Raw genomic sequence first — 14,571 nt, forward strand, 5'->3', positions numbered from 1 at the left:
TAGTTTCTGCTAGCCTTTATTTGAGAAAATTTACACAAAAATCCCCAATCCAACACTTACAAGTGAATCTGTATAAATCCATAAATCCCACATGCCTCTTTCCATTAAACAAACAGAAAAACAGCTTATGACAGGGGTTTATGACAATGGTATAACAAAGCTTACTTAAAACTATCATTTTCATCAATAATTTACAGGCTTTGTTGAATAACAGGTTCAAAAATGGAGGAAAGCAGATAACATATTCGTTTTTAAAGCTGATTTGCTCTTGCACTAGTCTTTTATCAAAAGCAAATAATTTTACTTTTTAGATAAAATCAAATTGTGATATCAACGAACTTTAAACCAAAAGCACAAATTCCAAGTTTGTAGTCTTGGCATGAGTAAAAGGAAAGGACAGGAAAGAATTTCAGTTTCACAAAGTCACATTTGGGAACAAAACATCAGCAAAATAAAATATTTTCCTCTCCTATCTTCTTCTTTGACATTTTGTCAGAACAGAAGACTATAACCAACTGAGTAGCTTTCATTGTTTCTAAAAAGGGGAAAGGCACCAGTCAGAAATATGAAAGAGTTTCTTGTTAGGCTAATGGTACAGAACAGTATTTCACCTTTAAACGTCTAAGGATGGATCTTAACTCACAAATTTGGTTATTCTCTTCCCTGCTTGGATGTATCCTCTGTTGTTTAGTATATGTAATACCACAGATAGACTTTCTCAACATCTGCTGCCCTTATGGTGAGATTTGGCTGCCAGGTTCTCAGAAACAGTATCTATCAATTCTTAACAGCAGATGGCAATGTTGCACAAATTAATGAAAGAACTACTTTTATGCCACACCAGAGGAATGCATACAGGGAGTCAAAAGAGGGGGGAAAAAGGCTTTTGGGTTCACAATAGCTGGAACATTTACAGAACAGCCTGAGAGTTTAACAACATAACTCACTCCCTCTTTCCCCTTTGTACTTTATCCAGGTCATGACAGCACCGTTCTCTGTTAATTCCAACATGCTGCTTCTTAACTGCAAGCTGCAGAGCCCTAAGTCCTGTAATGCTTGTCACTGCGATGGGACAAGCCCTGTAACAGTCAGTAGGGTTAAAAAAAAAGAGATTACAGAAAGGACAAACTCCCACCCACTTTACTGGGAGAAGTGGGGAAAATATCAAGTGATGTTATTTTTCACTGTTGTTTATGAACATGGTCATTCGTGTCCACACTTTCTCTTATTTACCTTAGTATTGGCCTTTAGGCACCTCATATTCCCAAAGTGATTATTGGATTTGCTTTTATAACATACATTTTCAGGTATTTACTCGATTCATGATCCTTCCAGATGTGTTACTTTTTAATACTTCATATGTCCTAATTCTCTAGATGGAATACATAAGAACAGAAATTAAGTCAGTGACTTGCCATGTAAAGTCTTCATAAATTTTACTTATTTTTTTCCTTTGTAGAAGTTATGTTAAAAATTTAAGCAACCACATAACTGACAACGGACTTGTATCTAGGATATATAAGGACTCCTCAAACTCAATAGTATAAATCAACTATACTTCAATTAAAAAAAAAAATCTCAGTAGTAAAAAGAACACACAATCTAATCACAAAATGGGCAAAGGAACAGATATTTCACCGAGGAAGATATACAGATGGCAAATAAACACATGAAAGGATGTTCAACACCATTTACTAATAGGAAAATGCAAATTAAAACCACAGTGAATATCATTACACATGCCTCTCAGAATGACTAAAAAAATTTTTAAAAAAATAGCAAATACTGGTGAGGATGTGGAGAAACTGGATTGGTCATACATTGCTAGTGGGAACGTAAAATGACACAGTCATTCCGAAAAAAGAGCAGGACAGTTTCTTACAAAAATAAACATGTGTTTACCATATAACCCAGCAACTGCTCTATTGGGCACTTATCCCGGAGAAATGAAAATTTATGTTCACATAAAAACCTGTACATGAATGTTCACAGCAGCTTTATTAGTAATGGCCCAAAACTGAAAACAACAGCGATGTCCTTCAGTGGGTGACTGGTTAAACTGTGGTACATCCACACCATGAAGTGCTAATGAGCAATAAAGAGGAACAAACTAGTGATATATGCAACAACTTGGATGGATTTCAAGGGCACTATGCTGAGTGAAAAAAGTCAATCTCAAAAGGTTATATACTATGTGATTCCATTTATATAACATTCTTGAAATGACAAAATTAGAGAGATGGAGAACAGATTAGTGGTGCCAGAGGTTGGGGCTTGGGGTTAAGGAAGGAGGAGACTGTGGCTATAAAAGGGTACCCCAAGGGATCCATGTGATGAAACGGTTCTGCATCTTGTGGTGGTGGTCACACATCCATACATGTGATAAAACTGCATGGAACTAAACACACATAAATACACAAAAAGAAAAAGTTCAAGCGGCTGAGCACAAGTATTTTAATTCTCTAAAATGAAATTTTCTTTAAGAGTAATCTACAGTTCAAAGCTCAGTTCTATGAGGTGTCACATCCATTACACTTTCAAGAGACATAAAATTATGAAAGGGTATCACCAGAAGCTATCTAAACATTTCAGCTAAGGGTCAAGAGAAAGTTAATAGTGTTGTCACACAGAAATCCAAAGAGGACAATCAGAATGAAACAAGTTCAACATGGTCATACAAATGTTGGTAAAAGAACTAGAGTGGAAGCCCAAGCTGGTGAGCAAGTGGGAGAAGGAAAGAAAACATGGTTCAAACAGATCATACGAGGAAACCCAGTACAAATGCTGGCTTTGGCATTATCTAGGTAACCCCTATTTTTTGTCATAGGTGACTCTTATAATAGTCTTATTGTTGCAAAACCAGTCCAAATCCTACCAAGTTAAAAAGAAGTCCCTCTTTGACTTATTGGGTGTAGGTGGTAACCCACGTCCTCCCACACCAAAAGACATCAGTTCTAGCAAGAAAGCTCCAACGTGCCTTGATGGTGCTGCTGGTAGGATGCCTTAGGTCACGCACATCCCAGCGATGTTCTGCTGGCTAAGATACAAGGTGGGAGGAGACTGGGCTTTATTACTCAATCAACTTCTTGGCCTTGAAGAAGCGACGCAGGTAGAAGACCTGCCAGGTGGCTAGACCAATGAGGCAGAACATTGAAAAGATGCTGAAGTACAGGACCCGAGTGTTTGTGGACTCTAAAAAAAAAAACAAAAGCAGTGTAAATGTAATGAAGTGAGGCTCAGTAGGCTAAAACGGCCAGGGGGAAAAGGCAATTAATTAGCTTCACTCTGCCCCTAGGCCTTACAGTAGGACTTCAGATAAGTTTTTTTCTTAAATTTTTATTATTCTATACATAAATGTTAAAAATTACAAAGATTAGTACTATTAGTTTGATACACTAAAAGCTGACTGAGAATATGGTCAACTGCTTATCACAGAAAAAACTGCTATTCCCTTGAAAATCTAACAAGGCTCATTTACCTGTAGAGCAACAACACCGAAGTAAGCAATTATCCTTCCACACAACTCCCTCTGGCAAAACTGAGAAAAAGGTACACCAGAATTTAAAGTTTGGGGATCTATCTCCTTTACGGTGCACGTACTGAGAAACAAGAGCTTCCCTCCCCTCACCATTGGTATCACGCATCTCTTCCTCTCGCTTCTTCATATAGGCAAAATCATTAACAATGGATTCTGAAAGGTCTTCTAGGCGTCGTAGCTCTACCTCCAAAGGTTTGAGCTTCTCAACTTTTGCAATCTGGAAAAGAAAGGAATTATGAACACACTCCCTGAAAAAGCTGCTCCAGTCAAGAACACAACATAACAGAGGAGTCTTTTTAAAAGTTTCACCAAACTTAAAATTTCTTCTGTCATCATTCTAACACATTTTAAAATTTGGGCTTCTTCCCTTCCCTACTGTCTATATGTTTCCATCTCAGACTTTTTTTATACTTTAATTTTGATTAAAACCTCCTTAGTAGTCCTATAATATGGTAGCCTATAAAATAAGATATATTATTTTTCCAAGATTTCTGACTTTAATAAAGCATTTTACTTTGCCTTTCCACTTTTGTCTAAGAAATAAGCAATATTATTAGCATAAGTGTGAGCGCCATAGTATTAGTCAAATGTGGTTTTGAGAAGAAAACACACCAAATTCCCAATAGGGAATGCACAGGAATGAGAGAGTACATATAACTATAACATTAAGATAGTAACTCAAGATGCAAAATTAGAGAATTCTGGTTTGCTCATTTAAATCCCACAACAGCTTTAAGGTTTGTAACAGAGCTCTAGAACCCAGATGAATCCTAGCTCTCTGCTTAAAAAAAAAAAAAAAAAAAAAATTGCACTGCGTGTTTTTTTGTTTTTGTTTTTTAACATCTTTATTGGAGTATAATTGCTTTACAATGTTGTGTTAGCTTCTGCTGTATAACAAAGTGAATCAGCTATATGTATACATATATCCCCATATCCCCACTTGTTTTTAAATTACATAGCCAGTTATCAAAATAAGTCTCCAAGGACATCGCTATGTGCTAAGGAATGAAGGGTATGAGAAATAAACTGTCTTCCTTTTTCACCCCAGACCACTGTTAAACCTCCAAGAGTATCTAGTAACTAAAGGCATATATGATCAGAGAGAGGATTTCATTATTCTATTTTTTTTTTCTTTATCAATCTTAGATTATGATTTGTATTAAAATGGGGATATAACACCAGAGTTTTCCAGATCTTAAAACTCATATACCAGTTGCTCTTAAATTTTTTCCACAGAGAACTCTTCAAAAAATATTTCTACATCTGCTTCTTTACTCCCTATACATTCTCTATATAACTCCCTACTTTTTCTTCTCTTCTGTCCAATTCACCTTCCTTGTTCTTTTTCTCTGTTAAATGTTAATAGCAGTTAATGTGGGATGAATGGGAATAGTTTGAGGGTGTTCTTGTGTTCTCTTCACTAAACTATATTCTTCATTGAACCTGTGAAGAACAAGACAAAGTTATTTAAAATAAAAGAAAACTAAAAACTGCTGTTAAGATAGGGATATAAAACTTGAGTTTATATTTAAGGTACCTAAAATATGGTGATGGATTTGTAATGATCCACCTAAGTTTTCTTTCACTGGATGTACATTTTCTTACAATTGTAAAATGTTGAATACAGTTAATAGCTTGACTGACAGCTAGCTACAGAACAGAATAAAGCTAACTGGGTATAAGATTTACAATGGTTAGTTAATACACTGAGCTAACACTCTTAGCTGAATACCTAAACACCAGGTTTTGCCATTAACCTACAATATATATCTGTTAATTGATTTCATATAGAGGTGCAGAGCATAGAAATCCCCCCAGGAAAAAGATACAAGACATATATGATAAGCTGAACCTTAGGCTGTTTAACATTTTCCCTCCTGGTATATGCTTTCCCCTCCAAAGCTTCTTGAATGAGATAGTATGAAGGCAACAGCATGATACATCTTTAGAGATAAGTGCTTTAAGGCTCCTTAAATAGAAACTTATAAAAGGAACTGGAAGTGAAACTATGGCTGTACCCTCTCTCTGCCAGCTGAAAATAATATTCTTAAAAATTACTTTGAAGACTACTTCTAACTCCCCACCCTTTTTTTGGTTAAATGACAATAGTCCAAAGGCCTAAAACCCCAAAAAGGAGCTTGGAATGAAAATAAATTTGGTACTGAGAATAGCCTTTGTAGAATATAGTCCCCCAAACCTGTTCCCAATCCTTTTCCTTTCCGGTGTTTCATTTATTTTTTAGCTGTACAAGAAACATATAAATATGTCCCCTTACTAAAGAATTTAAATTATTCAGAAGCAAAGGAAACAAAAACAAAAGGCCCATCTTCATAGCTCCTCAATCCCCACATCCACACATTTCTTCCCAGAGGTGGTTATGAACTTGGTGTACATCTTTCTAGACCTTGTCAGAAGATAACACACTATTTACGCCTTTGTATGTATATAAATGTACATAGGAAAATATAATTAAAAACATACTTATAAATGCGATCATAATGTATATGTTGTTCTATGGCTTCCTTCTTTTCATTTAATAAAATCTTTCCAAAAACTTCAGTGCTTGTAGATTCACCTCATACTTCTTAACTGCTACATAGTATTCCATATGGCATATGGGCCACTGTTTACTTAATCATTCAATTTCCTAACCCCTTTTCTAGTATAGGACCTACTCTAGACTCTATACTTCTATTCATAACATATCATCCAAGTCGATTTCATTTTCTCAATGAAATCCCTACTCAATCCTGTCCTTAATTCAGTAAATTATTTGCAGACTTCTTGAGTGGGATGAAGGTCTCTTTCCCTAAAAAACATCTCTGCCTGATAACTACCTTTATTCTTGATACTAGTTTAAAATCTAGCAAACTTAAAGAATTGCCAAAAGACTAAAACAATATTGAAAACCAACTTGCTATTTCAACCATCTAACACATCATGGATACTCAGTGGAAATAACAAAAATAATGAATATATTTCTACATTTAATCTAAACCTAGAAATCAATACAAATGTAAAAAGGTTTTTCTGTTTTGTTTTTTAACATTTTAATACCCTAACAATGTTTTTTTGAGTGCTTATTATGTGCAAGGCACCAAGATAAATTATCATCTCTGCTCCTAAGAAGCTCAGTCTCGTGGAGAGGCTCACCTAAAAAGCTACAACCATAATATAAAGCACTATGTATTAACTTCTACAACAAAGGTACACATTGGAAGTGGAATGGAAAGAAAGTAGCATGAACTTAATTACAATTGGAAGAATAAAGGAAAGCTTAACAGGAAGTAGGGGAGTTGGGTCATACAAGTTGTACAGGATTTTAAGAGATGAGAGAGACAGATATGGGAAGAAAGTGCAGGCCCTGCTTAGGAGGACATGAGTAGCCTAGTTATAAGTAGGCAGATGTACGCGTGTGTGTGTGCACGCGTGCTTGGGGGTGGGTGGTGGGTAATAGCAAATATAAGGCTCAAAAGTTAGGCTGGAGCTAAATTGAGGATGAGGATGAAGAAGGTAATATAATGAATTAGACCTATTACTATATACCCAGAATGTGATCCGTATTTTATATCTTATACTCTCACTTAATCCTCATAACATAATCCTATATGTGGTGAATATTATTATTCCTAAATTTCTCAGATGAGGAAATTAAGGCTCAGAGTGTTAAATAACTTGCCCAAGGTCTCAGAGCTTGGTTGAGCTAGAATTGCAATCCAAGTCTGAGTTTATATTTTATTCTGTAGGTACAAAAATTTGGTGAAGAAAACCAGATGACTAGACTAAGTTTTATCTGGATCAAAAGTGAAGTGAATGAGCTATAGTAGGCCACAAAGATCTGGGTAAGTTGTCCAGGTTATCAGTCAAACTTCATAGGTTTCATACTGCATTACTCTAATTTTTATAACTAATAGAATAAAATTTTAAAACAAATTATCCTAAGTATTTTAAAGTAGACCCTCTTCGCTTGCCCAGGACTAAGCATTCAAAGAGTATCATCAAGGGACTTCCCTGGTGGTCCAGTGGTTAAGAATGCGCCTTCCAATGCAGGGGACGCAGGTTCAATCCCTGGTTGGGGAACTAAGATCCCACACGCTGCGGGGCAACTAAGCCTGTGCACCACAACTACTGAGCCTGCGCACCACAACTAGAGAGCCCACGTGCTGCAACTACCGAGCCCATGCACTCTGGAGCCTGCACACAACTAGAGAGAAGCCTGAGCGTCACAACGAAGATCCCACGTGCTGCAACTAAGACTCAATGCAGCCAAATAAATAATTAATAAGAAGAAGAAGAAAAGAAGAGTATCATCAAGACTTTACATCAGTCAGTACAAAAAGCTAACAAGAAAACCTCTATCAATATCCCCACTGACTGTTGTTCTGCTATTCAAAACATCTGATTCAATGTTCAAAGCGTCGTAAGAATGTGAAATTATACATTTCACGAAGGCAGGCCATTATTCTAGTCTACTTTTCTCTTCCACGGTTGGAAGGATGATGTGTGTTTTGCCAACAGTCTGATAAAAGCAAACCCTATCTGACAATGTGTACCATAGGTTCTCCACTAGGAGGTAGCATTCCCCTTGTAGACTGCATTTAACCATTAAATAATCAAAAATATCAGAGCTACAAGAGACTTCATTTTACAAATGAGGAAACTCATGATTCCATAAAGTTATTCAGTCCTTTGAGGGGAAGACCAAGACTAGCAGTACCACGGTCTCTTGACTCCCTACCCAGGGTCACCAAAGCATTTATTTAGCATCAAAACTGCAAAGCGGGCTTCCCTGGTGGCGCAGTGGTTGAGAATCCGACTGCCAATGCAGGGGACACGGGTTCGAGCCCTGGTCTGGGAAGATCCCACATGCCGCGGAGCAACTAGGCCCGTGAGCCACAACTACTGAGCCTGCGCGTCTGGAGTCTGTGCTCCGCAACAAGAGAGACCGCAATAGTGAGAGGCCCGCGCACTGCGATGAAGAGTGGCCCCCGCTTGCCCCAACTAGAGAAAGCCCTTGCACAGAAACGAAGACCCAACACAGCCAAAAATAAATAAATTAATAAATTAATTTTAAAAAACAACAGGGCTTCCCTGGTGGCGCAGTGGTTGGGAGTCCGCCTGCCAACGCAGGGGACACGGGTTCGTGTCCCGGTCTGGGAAGATCCCACATGCCGCGGAGCGGCTGGGCCCGTGAGTCACAACTGCTGAGCCTGCGCGTCTGGAGCCTGTGCTCTGCAATGGGAGAGGCCGCGAAAGTGAGAGGCCCGCGCACCGCGATGAAGAGTGGCCCCCGCTCGCCGCAACTGGAGAAAGCCCTCGCACAGAAACGAAGACCCAACACAGCCAAAATAAATAAATAAATAAATAAATTTAAAGTCCCCCACTAAAAAAATAAATAAATAAAAATAAAAAACAACAACAAAACAACTGCAAAGCTCTGCTGTAAAATGTAAGCAAAAATGAATCCCTGACTTCCAAAAGCATACACACTCAGTGTATCCAAATCGTACCTATCTTTCCAGCCTTAACCATGAAGCCTCCTTTAACCACTACTGTTAACACTGATTCCCTCTTCCCTAATGCCCTACAACACTTAGACTGTGTCACACAATTAACACTCAATCATATATTGTCATATTCACATTGTTTTTGCTTTTTATCCTTTTCCCCCACACTAGTTTGGATCTTGAACTCAACAGAATTAGAATGATATATACTTTGTGTAGTCCCACATGCCTGATACATGGTACACACTTGTAGCTAACCCATTAGGTCCATCCTATGCCTTCTTTAAGGAGCCAACTTTCTCATAGCAGATATGTGCTGCTGGTCCCCTGAAGCACACACTCCCTGTATGTTAAGAGCACTCTGCATTTACTTTCACTCAGCATTCATCTTCACCAGGCCCACTGCCTAGGAAAAAGTTCTCTCTACCACAATATCTATCACTCTTCATCTGTAATGGTAGGTACTGTTTGGAAAAGCTTTCCCTGTGTATCTACGACACCTCCAAAATAACTGTAAAATTACTCTTCTTAAACCATATCCAAATCTTCCATTCCTCTAATGATGATGTGAATCTAAAGAGTTCAGAGTTCTATGTAATTGTACCAAGGAAAGGTATTAAATCTGAAAGACTGCTTCTTAAAACACACATGTGAAACCAGCCTCTAGAGAATCACTAGATTCTTTCCCTTGGTGGAACACTGAGAAACTCAAGAGAGAAGCTTCTTGAGGAGAGCCAGATTCAGACAAATGACTCTGTTATCTCCACACCCCACTCCACAGCCCCTGCAAATTTTAGAAGCATAGCAATAAAAGTGGAGACCATCCAGTCTAACACAATCAAGATAATGAAGACAGTTGTACACCCAAAGGCAAGTCTACTTATGCATGGGGGCATGTGAATCACAGGCTTCTTCAATGAAGGTCAAAAGGTCAACAATGTGCCAAAATAAGTCCAGCTAATACTGCCAACCTTAGGGCTAAATGAATGAAATTTAGAAAGATCCTATTTACTCTGTCATAGCCATTTGGCAGTTTCTAGAAAGGGTAGGAGAAGGGAACTAAAATCTACTGAACTGATCACCTATGTGTCAGGTGCCTCCCATGTTATTTCATTTAACTTATGTCAAGAAAGGGATTTTGGATCAAGTATATAAAACCAGAGTTCCTCCTTCATGAGGGCGTTCAGAGAAACAGAACCTTTGGAAAGCCTTCAGCTGTTGCTCCAACAACTGCAACTGTGTTTTTGGTGTATTTGTTGGTAGCAAATGGCATACTAATAGAACCACTAGGCAAAACATGACTTTAGCTGAGTTGAAAATGCTGACATCCAAGCAAGAGGGGACATACACAGCCCAAGAGTTAGAGGATATGTCAGACAGCTCCTTCTTGGTGGGATAATTGCCTTCATTCCCACAACTGTAAGATTAGACAGTAAGTCCCTCCAAACCGCTGTTCTAGTTCACAGACCACAAACTAAAAAGAAATGGCTCAATTCACATACTGATTCTACAAAAATGCCACCCTCTGAGGGGCAAATGCCACCCTCTGATAGTGGTGAGAGGTCCTTAAAATACAACGGAGGGAATCAAAAGTGCTTTATTTCTGAGGAAATACACATTCTTTCTCTTTAAAGAATGCAAACTACAAGACTATGCTTCTTTACAAAATGGCAACCATTCTGCCTTCAAATAATGTCACCTTACATTTGTATCATGTTTACATAGCAATTCACATGCATTAACTAATCCTCCATAACAATTTAGTAGGTAGTGTGGTACTCTGTCCAGCTATTTAGACAGCAATTACTACTGAATCTTACAGGACCACATGGGATTTCAGAATTAGGAAGTCTGCAAATGTGAGGGAGAGCTGTGATGTGAAAAAAACATTAAAAGAAATGTGCCACTTTCCTGAATCTAAATACTGATGCTGAAGGGCCGCAATCCTCTGGAGATAAAGTCTCTCCCTTGCCTCAAGGGCCTGAAATTAAATGCCTCAAAACCTCTACATATGCTCACTGCTCTCTGGTAATTAACCACTCAACAAGTGCTTCTACTATCTATGTTCTTGTCACAGGCATTAGCCCAGAGACAACTAATAGCTATTTCTGAGCAAGGTTTAAGGCAGCCTAGCCACAGACTGAGAAAAGGGCTAGTCTTTGGCCTGTGTAATAACCACTTGTCCTCCTCTGTCTCAGTCTAATCTGCTTTTTGGGGGGTGGGGGAGTGGGGAGGTAGACCACCGCAGAAAGCAGTGGGAGGAGTTTCTTGGTTAAGAAAGAGAATTTAGAGTTGTGTTGCAACCATGTGCGTAAAGAAAGGCTTAGGACATGCCAGACTTCCGAAGCAGGAAGCAGGCAAAGGAAGCACTGTGGTTTCCTTTCTGCTAGGGATTCCCCTCTTGGGTAAGTAAAAGGTCATGAAAGATAAAGGCCCTTTCCCAGTGTCAACAAAGTCCAAGGATGATGGAAATTCCAGGAGGTATGGGGATTCTAAAATGCCACATGGGGGGGGCGGAGTCAAGATGGCAGCGTGGGAAGATGTGGAGTCTGCGTCTCCCCACAACTAGGGCGCCTGCAGGATGCTGGTGGGGGACCTCCACGCCCAAGGTGACAGGAGGAAACCCCAAGTTAACTGGTAGGATGTGGGGGAACTGAGAGGGGAGGAGAAGTGGAGGCCAGATAGGACCAGCGCTTCTGAGGGGTGGCTGAGGGTGGGAGGGTTTCCCATGCCTGCAGGGACCCTTGGGGGCTCGGATCAGGGGGGAGCATGCTATCCCCTGCCCAATCGGCCGGAGAAGTCTGCCTGGCTCTCGGGCTGGGTCCTACGCCCTCAGAGGCCCCCTTGGGGCCGCGTGGGTCCTGGGGGCATAGGAGAGAGGCCAGGGAGATCAGGAGAGGCGGGTGGGAGGGGGCCCTCTGGGATGGCCCTGCCCACTTGAGCCTGGAGACCTGCTGAGCTCCCAGGTGGGGTCCCCCACCCTCTGAGCCCCTTCTGTTCCTTGAGCCTAAGCCCCACCTCCCACCCCCCACCCCCCCGGGCCTTTTCCAGCCCTAAGCATAAGTCCTAAGCATAGGTCCCACCCACCACCCAAACCCTGCCCCTGCTTAGGTCCCACCCTCCACAGCCAAGGCCTTTTCCACCTTTTATTTTTTTTCCTCTCCTCCTCTTTCTTACTACTGTGGTTCTGTTTTACCTTCTGGTTGTTGTTTCATCTATATTTTTATTTTTATATTCTTTCTAACATATCTGCTAGTTTCCTAGTCTAATTTTATTTTTTTGTTATCGTTCTCCCCCTCCCCCCTTTTTTTGCCGCTCCGCGTAGCTTGCAGGATCTTGGTTCACGAGCCAAGGGTCAGGCCAAAGCTCCTGTGGTGGGAACTCCAAGTCCGAACCACCAAACTAACAGAGAACCTCAGACCCCAGGGAATATTCATCGGAGTGAGGTCTCCCAGAGGTCCTCATCTCAGCACCAAGACCCAACTCTACCCAACAGTGTACAAACTCCAGTGCTGAAAGCCTCAAGCCAAACAACCAGTAAGACAGGAACACAATCCCACTCATCAAAAAAAAAAAAGGAAACAGCAAAAAAATATGTCACAGATGAATGATCAAGGTAGAAGCCTAAAAGATCAAATAAATGAAGAGGAAATAGGCAATCTATCTGAAAAAGAATTCAGAGTAATGATAGTAAAGATGATCCAGAATCTTGGAAATAAGATGGAAGCACAGATTGAGAAAATACAAGAAATGTTTAACAAAGACCTAGAAGAACTAAAGAACAGAGTTGAACAACACAATAACTGAAATGAAAAATACAGTAGAAGGAATCAATAACAGAATAACTGAGGCAGAAGAACGAATAAGTGAGCTGGAAGACATAATCGTGGAAATAACTGCCGAGGGGCAGAATAACGAAAAAAGAATGAAAAGAACTGAAGACAATCTCAGAGACCTCTGGGACAACACTAAATGCAACAACATTCGAATTATAGGGGTCCCAGAAGAAGAAGAGAAAAAGAAAGGGTCTGAGAAAATATCTGAAGAGATTACAGTGGAAAACTTCCCTAACATGGGAAAGGAAATAGTCACCAAGTCCAGGAAGCAGACAGGCCCATCCAGGATAAACCCCAGGAGAAACAGACCAAGACACATATTAATCAAACTAACAAAAATTAAACTCAAAGAAAAAATGTTAAAAGCAGCGAGGGAAAAACAAAAAATAACATACAAAGGACACCCCATATCAGCTGTTATCAGCTGACTTTTCAGCAGAAACTCTGCAGGCCAGAAGGGAGTGGCAGGATATACTTAAAGTGATGAAAGAGAAAAACCTACAACCAAGATTACTCTACCTAGCAAGGATCTCATTCAGATTCTACGGAGAAATCAAAAGCTTTTCAGACAAGCAAAAGCTAAGAGAATTCAGCATCACCAAACCAGCTTTACAACAAATGCTAAAGAAACTTCTCTAGGTGGGAAACACAGAGAAGAAAAAGACCCACAAAAACAAACCAAACAAACCCAAAACAATTAGGAAAATGGTAATAGGAACATACATATCAATAATAACCTTGAATGTAAAATGGATTAAATGCCTCAACCAAAAGACACAAACTGGCCGAATGGATACAAAAACAAGACCCATATATATGCTGTCAACAAGAGACCCACTTCAGACCAAGGGACACATACAGACTGAAAATGAAGGGGTGGAAAAAGATATTCCATGCAAATGGAAATCAAAAGAAAGCTGGAGTAGCAATACTCGTATCAGATAAAATAGACTTTAAAATAAAGACTGTTACAAGAGATAAGGAAGGACACTACATAATGATCAAGGGATCAATCCAAGAAGAAGATATAACAATTATAAATGTTTATGCACCCAACATAGGAGCACCTCAATATATAAGGCAAATGCTAACAACCATGAAAGGGGAAACTGACAGTAACACAATAATAGCAGGGGACTTTAACACCCCACTTATACCAATGGACAGATCATCCAAACAGAAAATAAATAAGGAAACACAAGCTTTAAATGACACAACAGACCAGATAGATTTAATTGATATTTATAGAACATTCCACCCGAAAGTGGCAGAATACACTTTCTTCTCAAGTGCACACAGATTATTCTGCAGGATAGATCACATCTTGGGTCACAAATCAAGCCTTGGAAAATTTAAGAAAACTGAAATCGTATCAAGCATCTTTTCTGACCACAATGCCATGAGATTGGAAATCAATTACAGGAAAAAAACTGTAAAAAACACAAATACAGGGATTTCCTGGTGGTGCAGTGGTTAAGAATCCGCCTGCCAATGCAGGAGACACGGGTTCGAGCCCTGGTCCAGGAAGATCCCACATGCCGTGGAGCAATTAAGCCCGTGTGCCACAACTACTGAGCCTGCGCTCTAGAGCCCATGAGCCACAACTACTGAGCCCTCGTGCCACAACTACTGAAGCCTGCCTGTGCTCCGCAACAAGAGAAGCCACCACAATGAGAAGCCCTCACACTGC

At 39.8% G+C, this 14,571-nt stretch overlaps 1 protein-coding gene across 1 annotated transcript in view; it reads right to left on the reverse strand.

Annotated features, from left to right (window-relative positions):
* Positions 1-14,571, reverse strand: part of TMED10 (transmembrane p24 trafficking protein 10) — a 49,816-nt gene continuing 35,245 nt past the window's right edge. The window contains exons 4-5 of the mRNA XM_059914695.1: positions 3,629-3,755; positions 1-3,192 (exon numbers count right to left, since the gene is read on the reverse strand). Of these exons, the coding sequence (XP_059770678.1) occupies positions 3,071-3,192; positions 3,629-3,755 (249 nt within the window). The 3' untranslated portion in view covers positions 1-3,070. The remainder of the gene's footprint in view (positions 3,193-3,628; positions 3,756-14,571) is intronic.

The sequence above is a fragment of the Balaenoptera ricei genome, chromosome 2 (assembly GCF_028023285.1).
Source record: "Balaenoptera ricei isolate mBalRic1 chromosome 2, mBalRic1.hap2, whole genome shotgun sequence".
Taxonomy (NCBI): domain Eukaryota; kingdom Metazoa; phylum Chordata; class Mammalia; order Artiodactyla; family Balaenopteridae; genus Balaenoptera; species Balaenoptera ricei.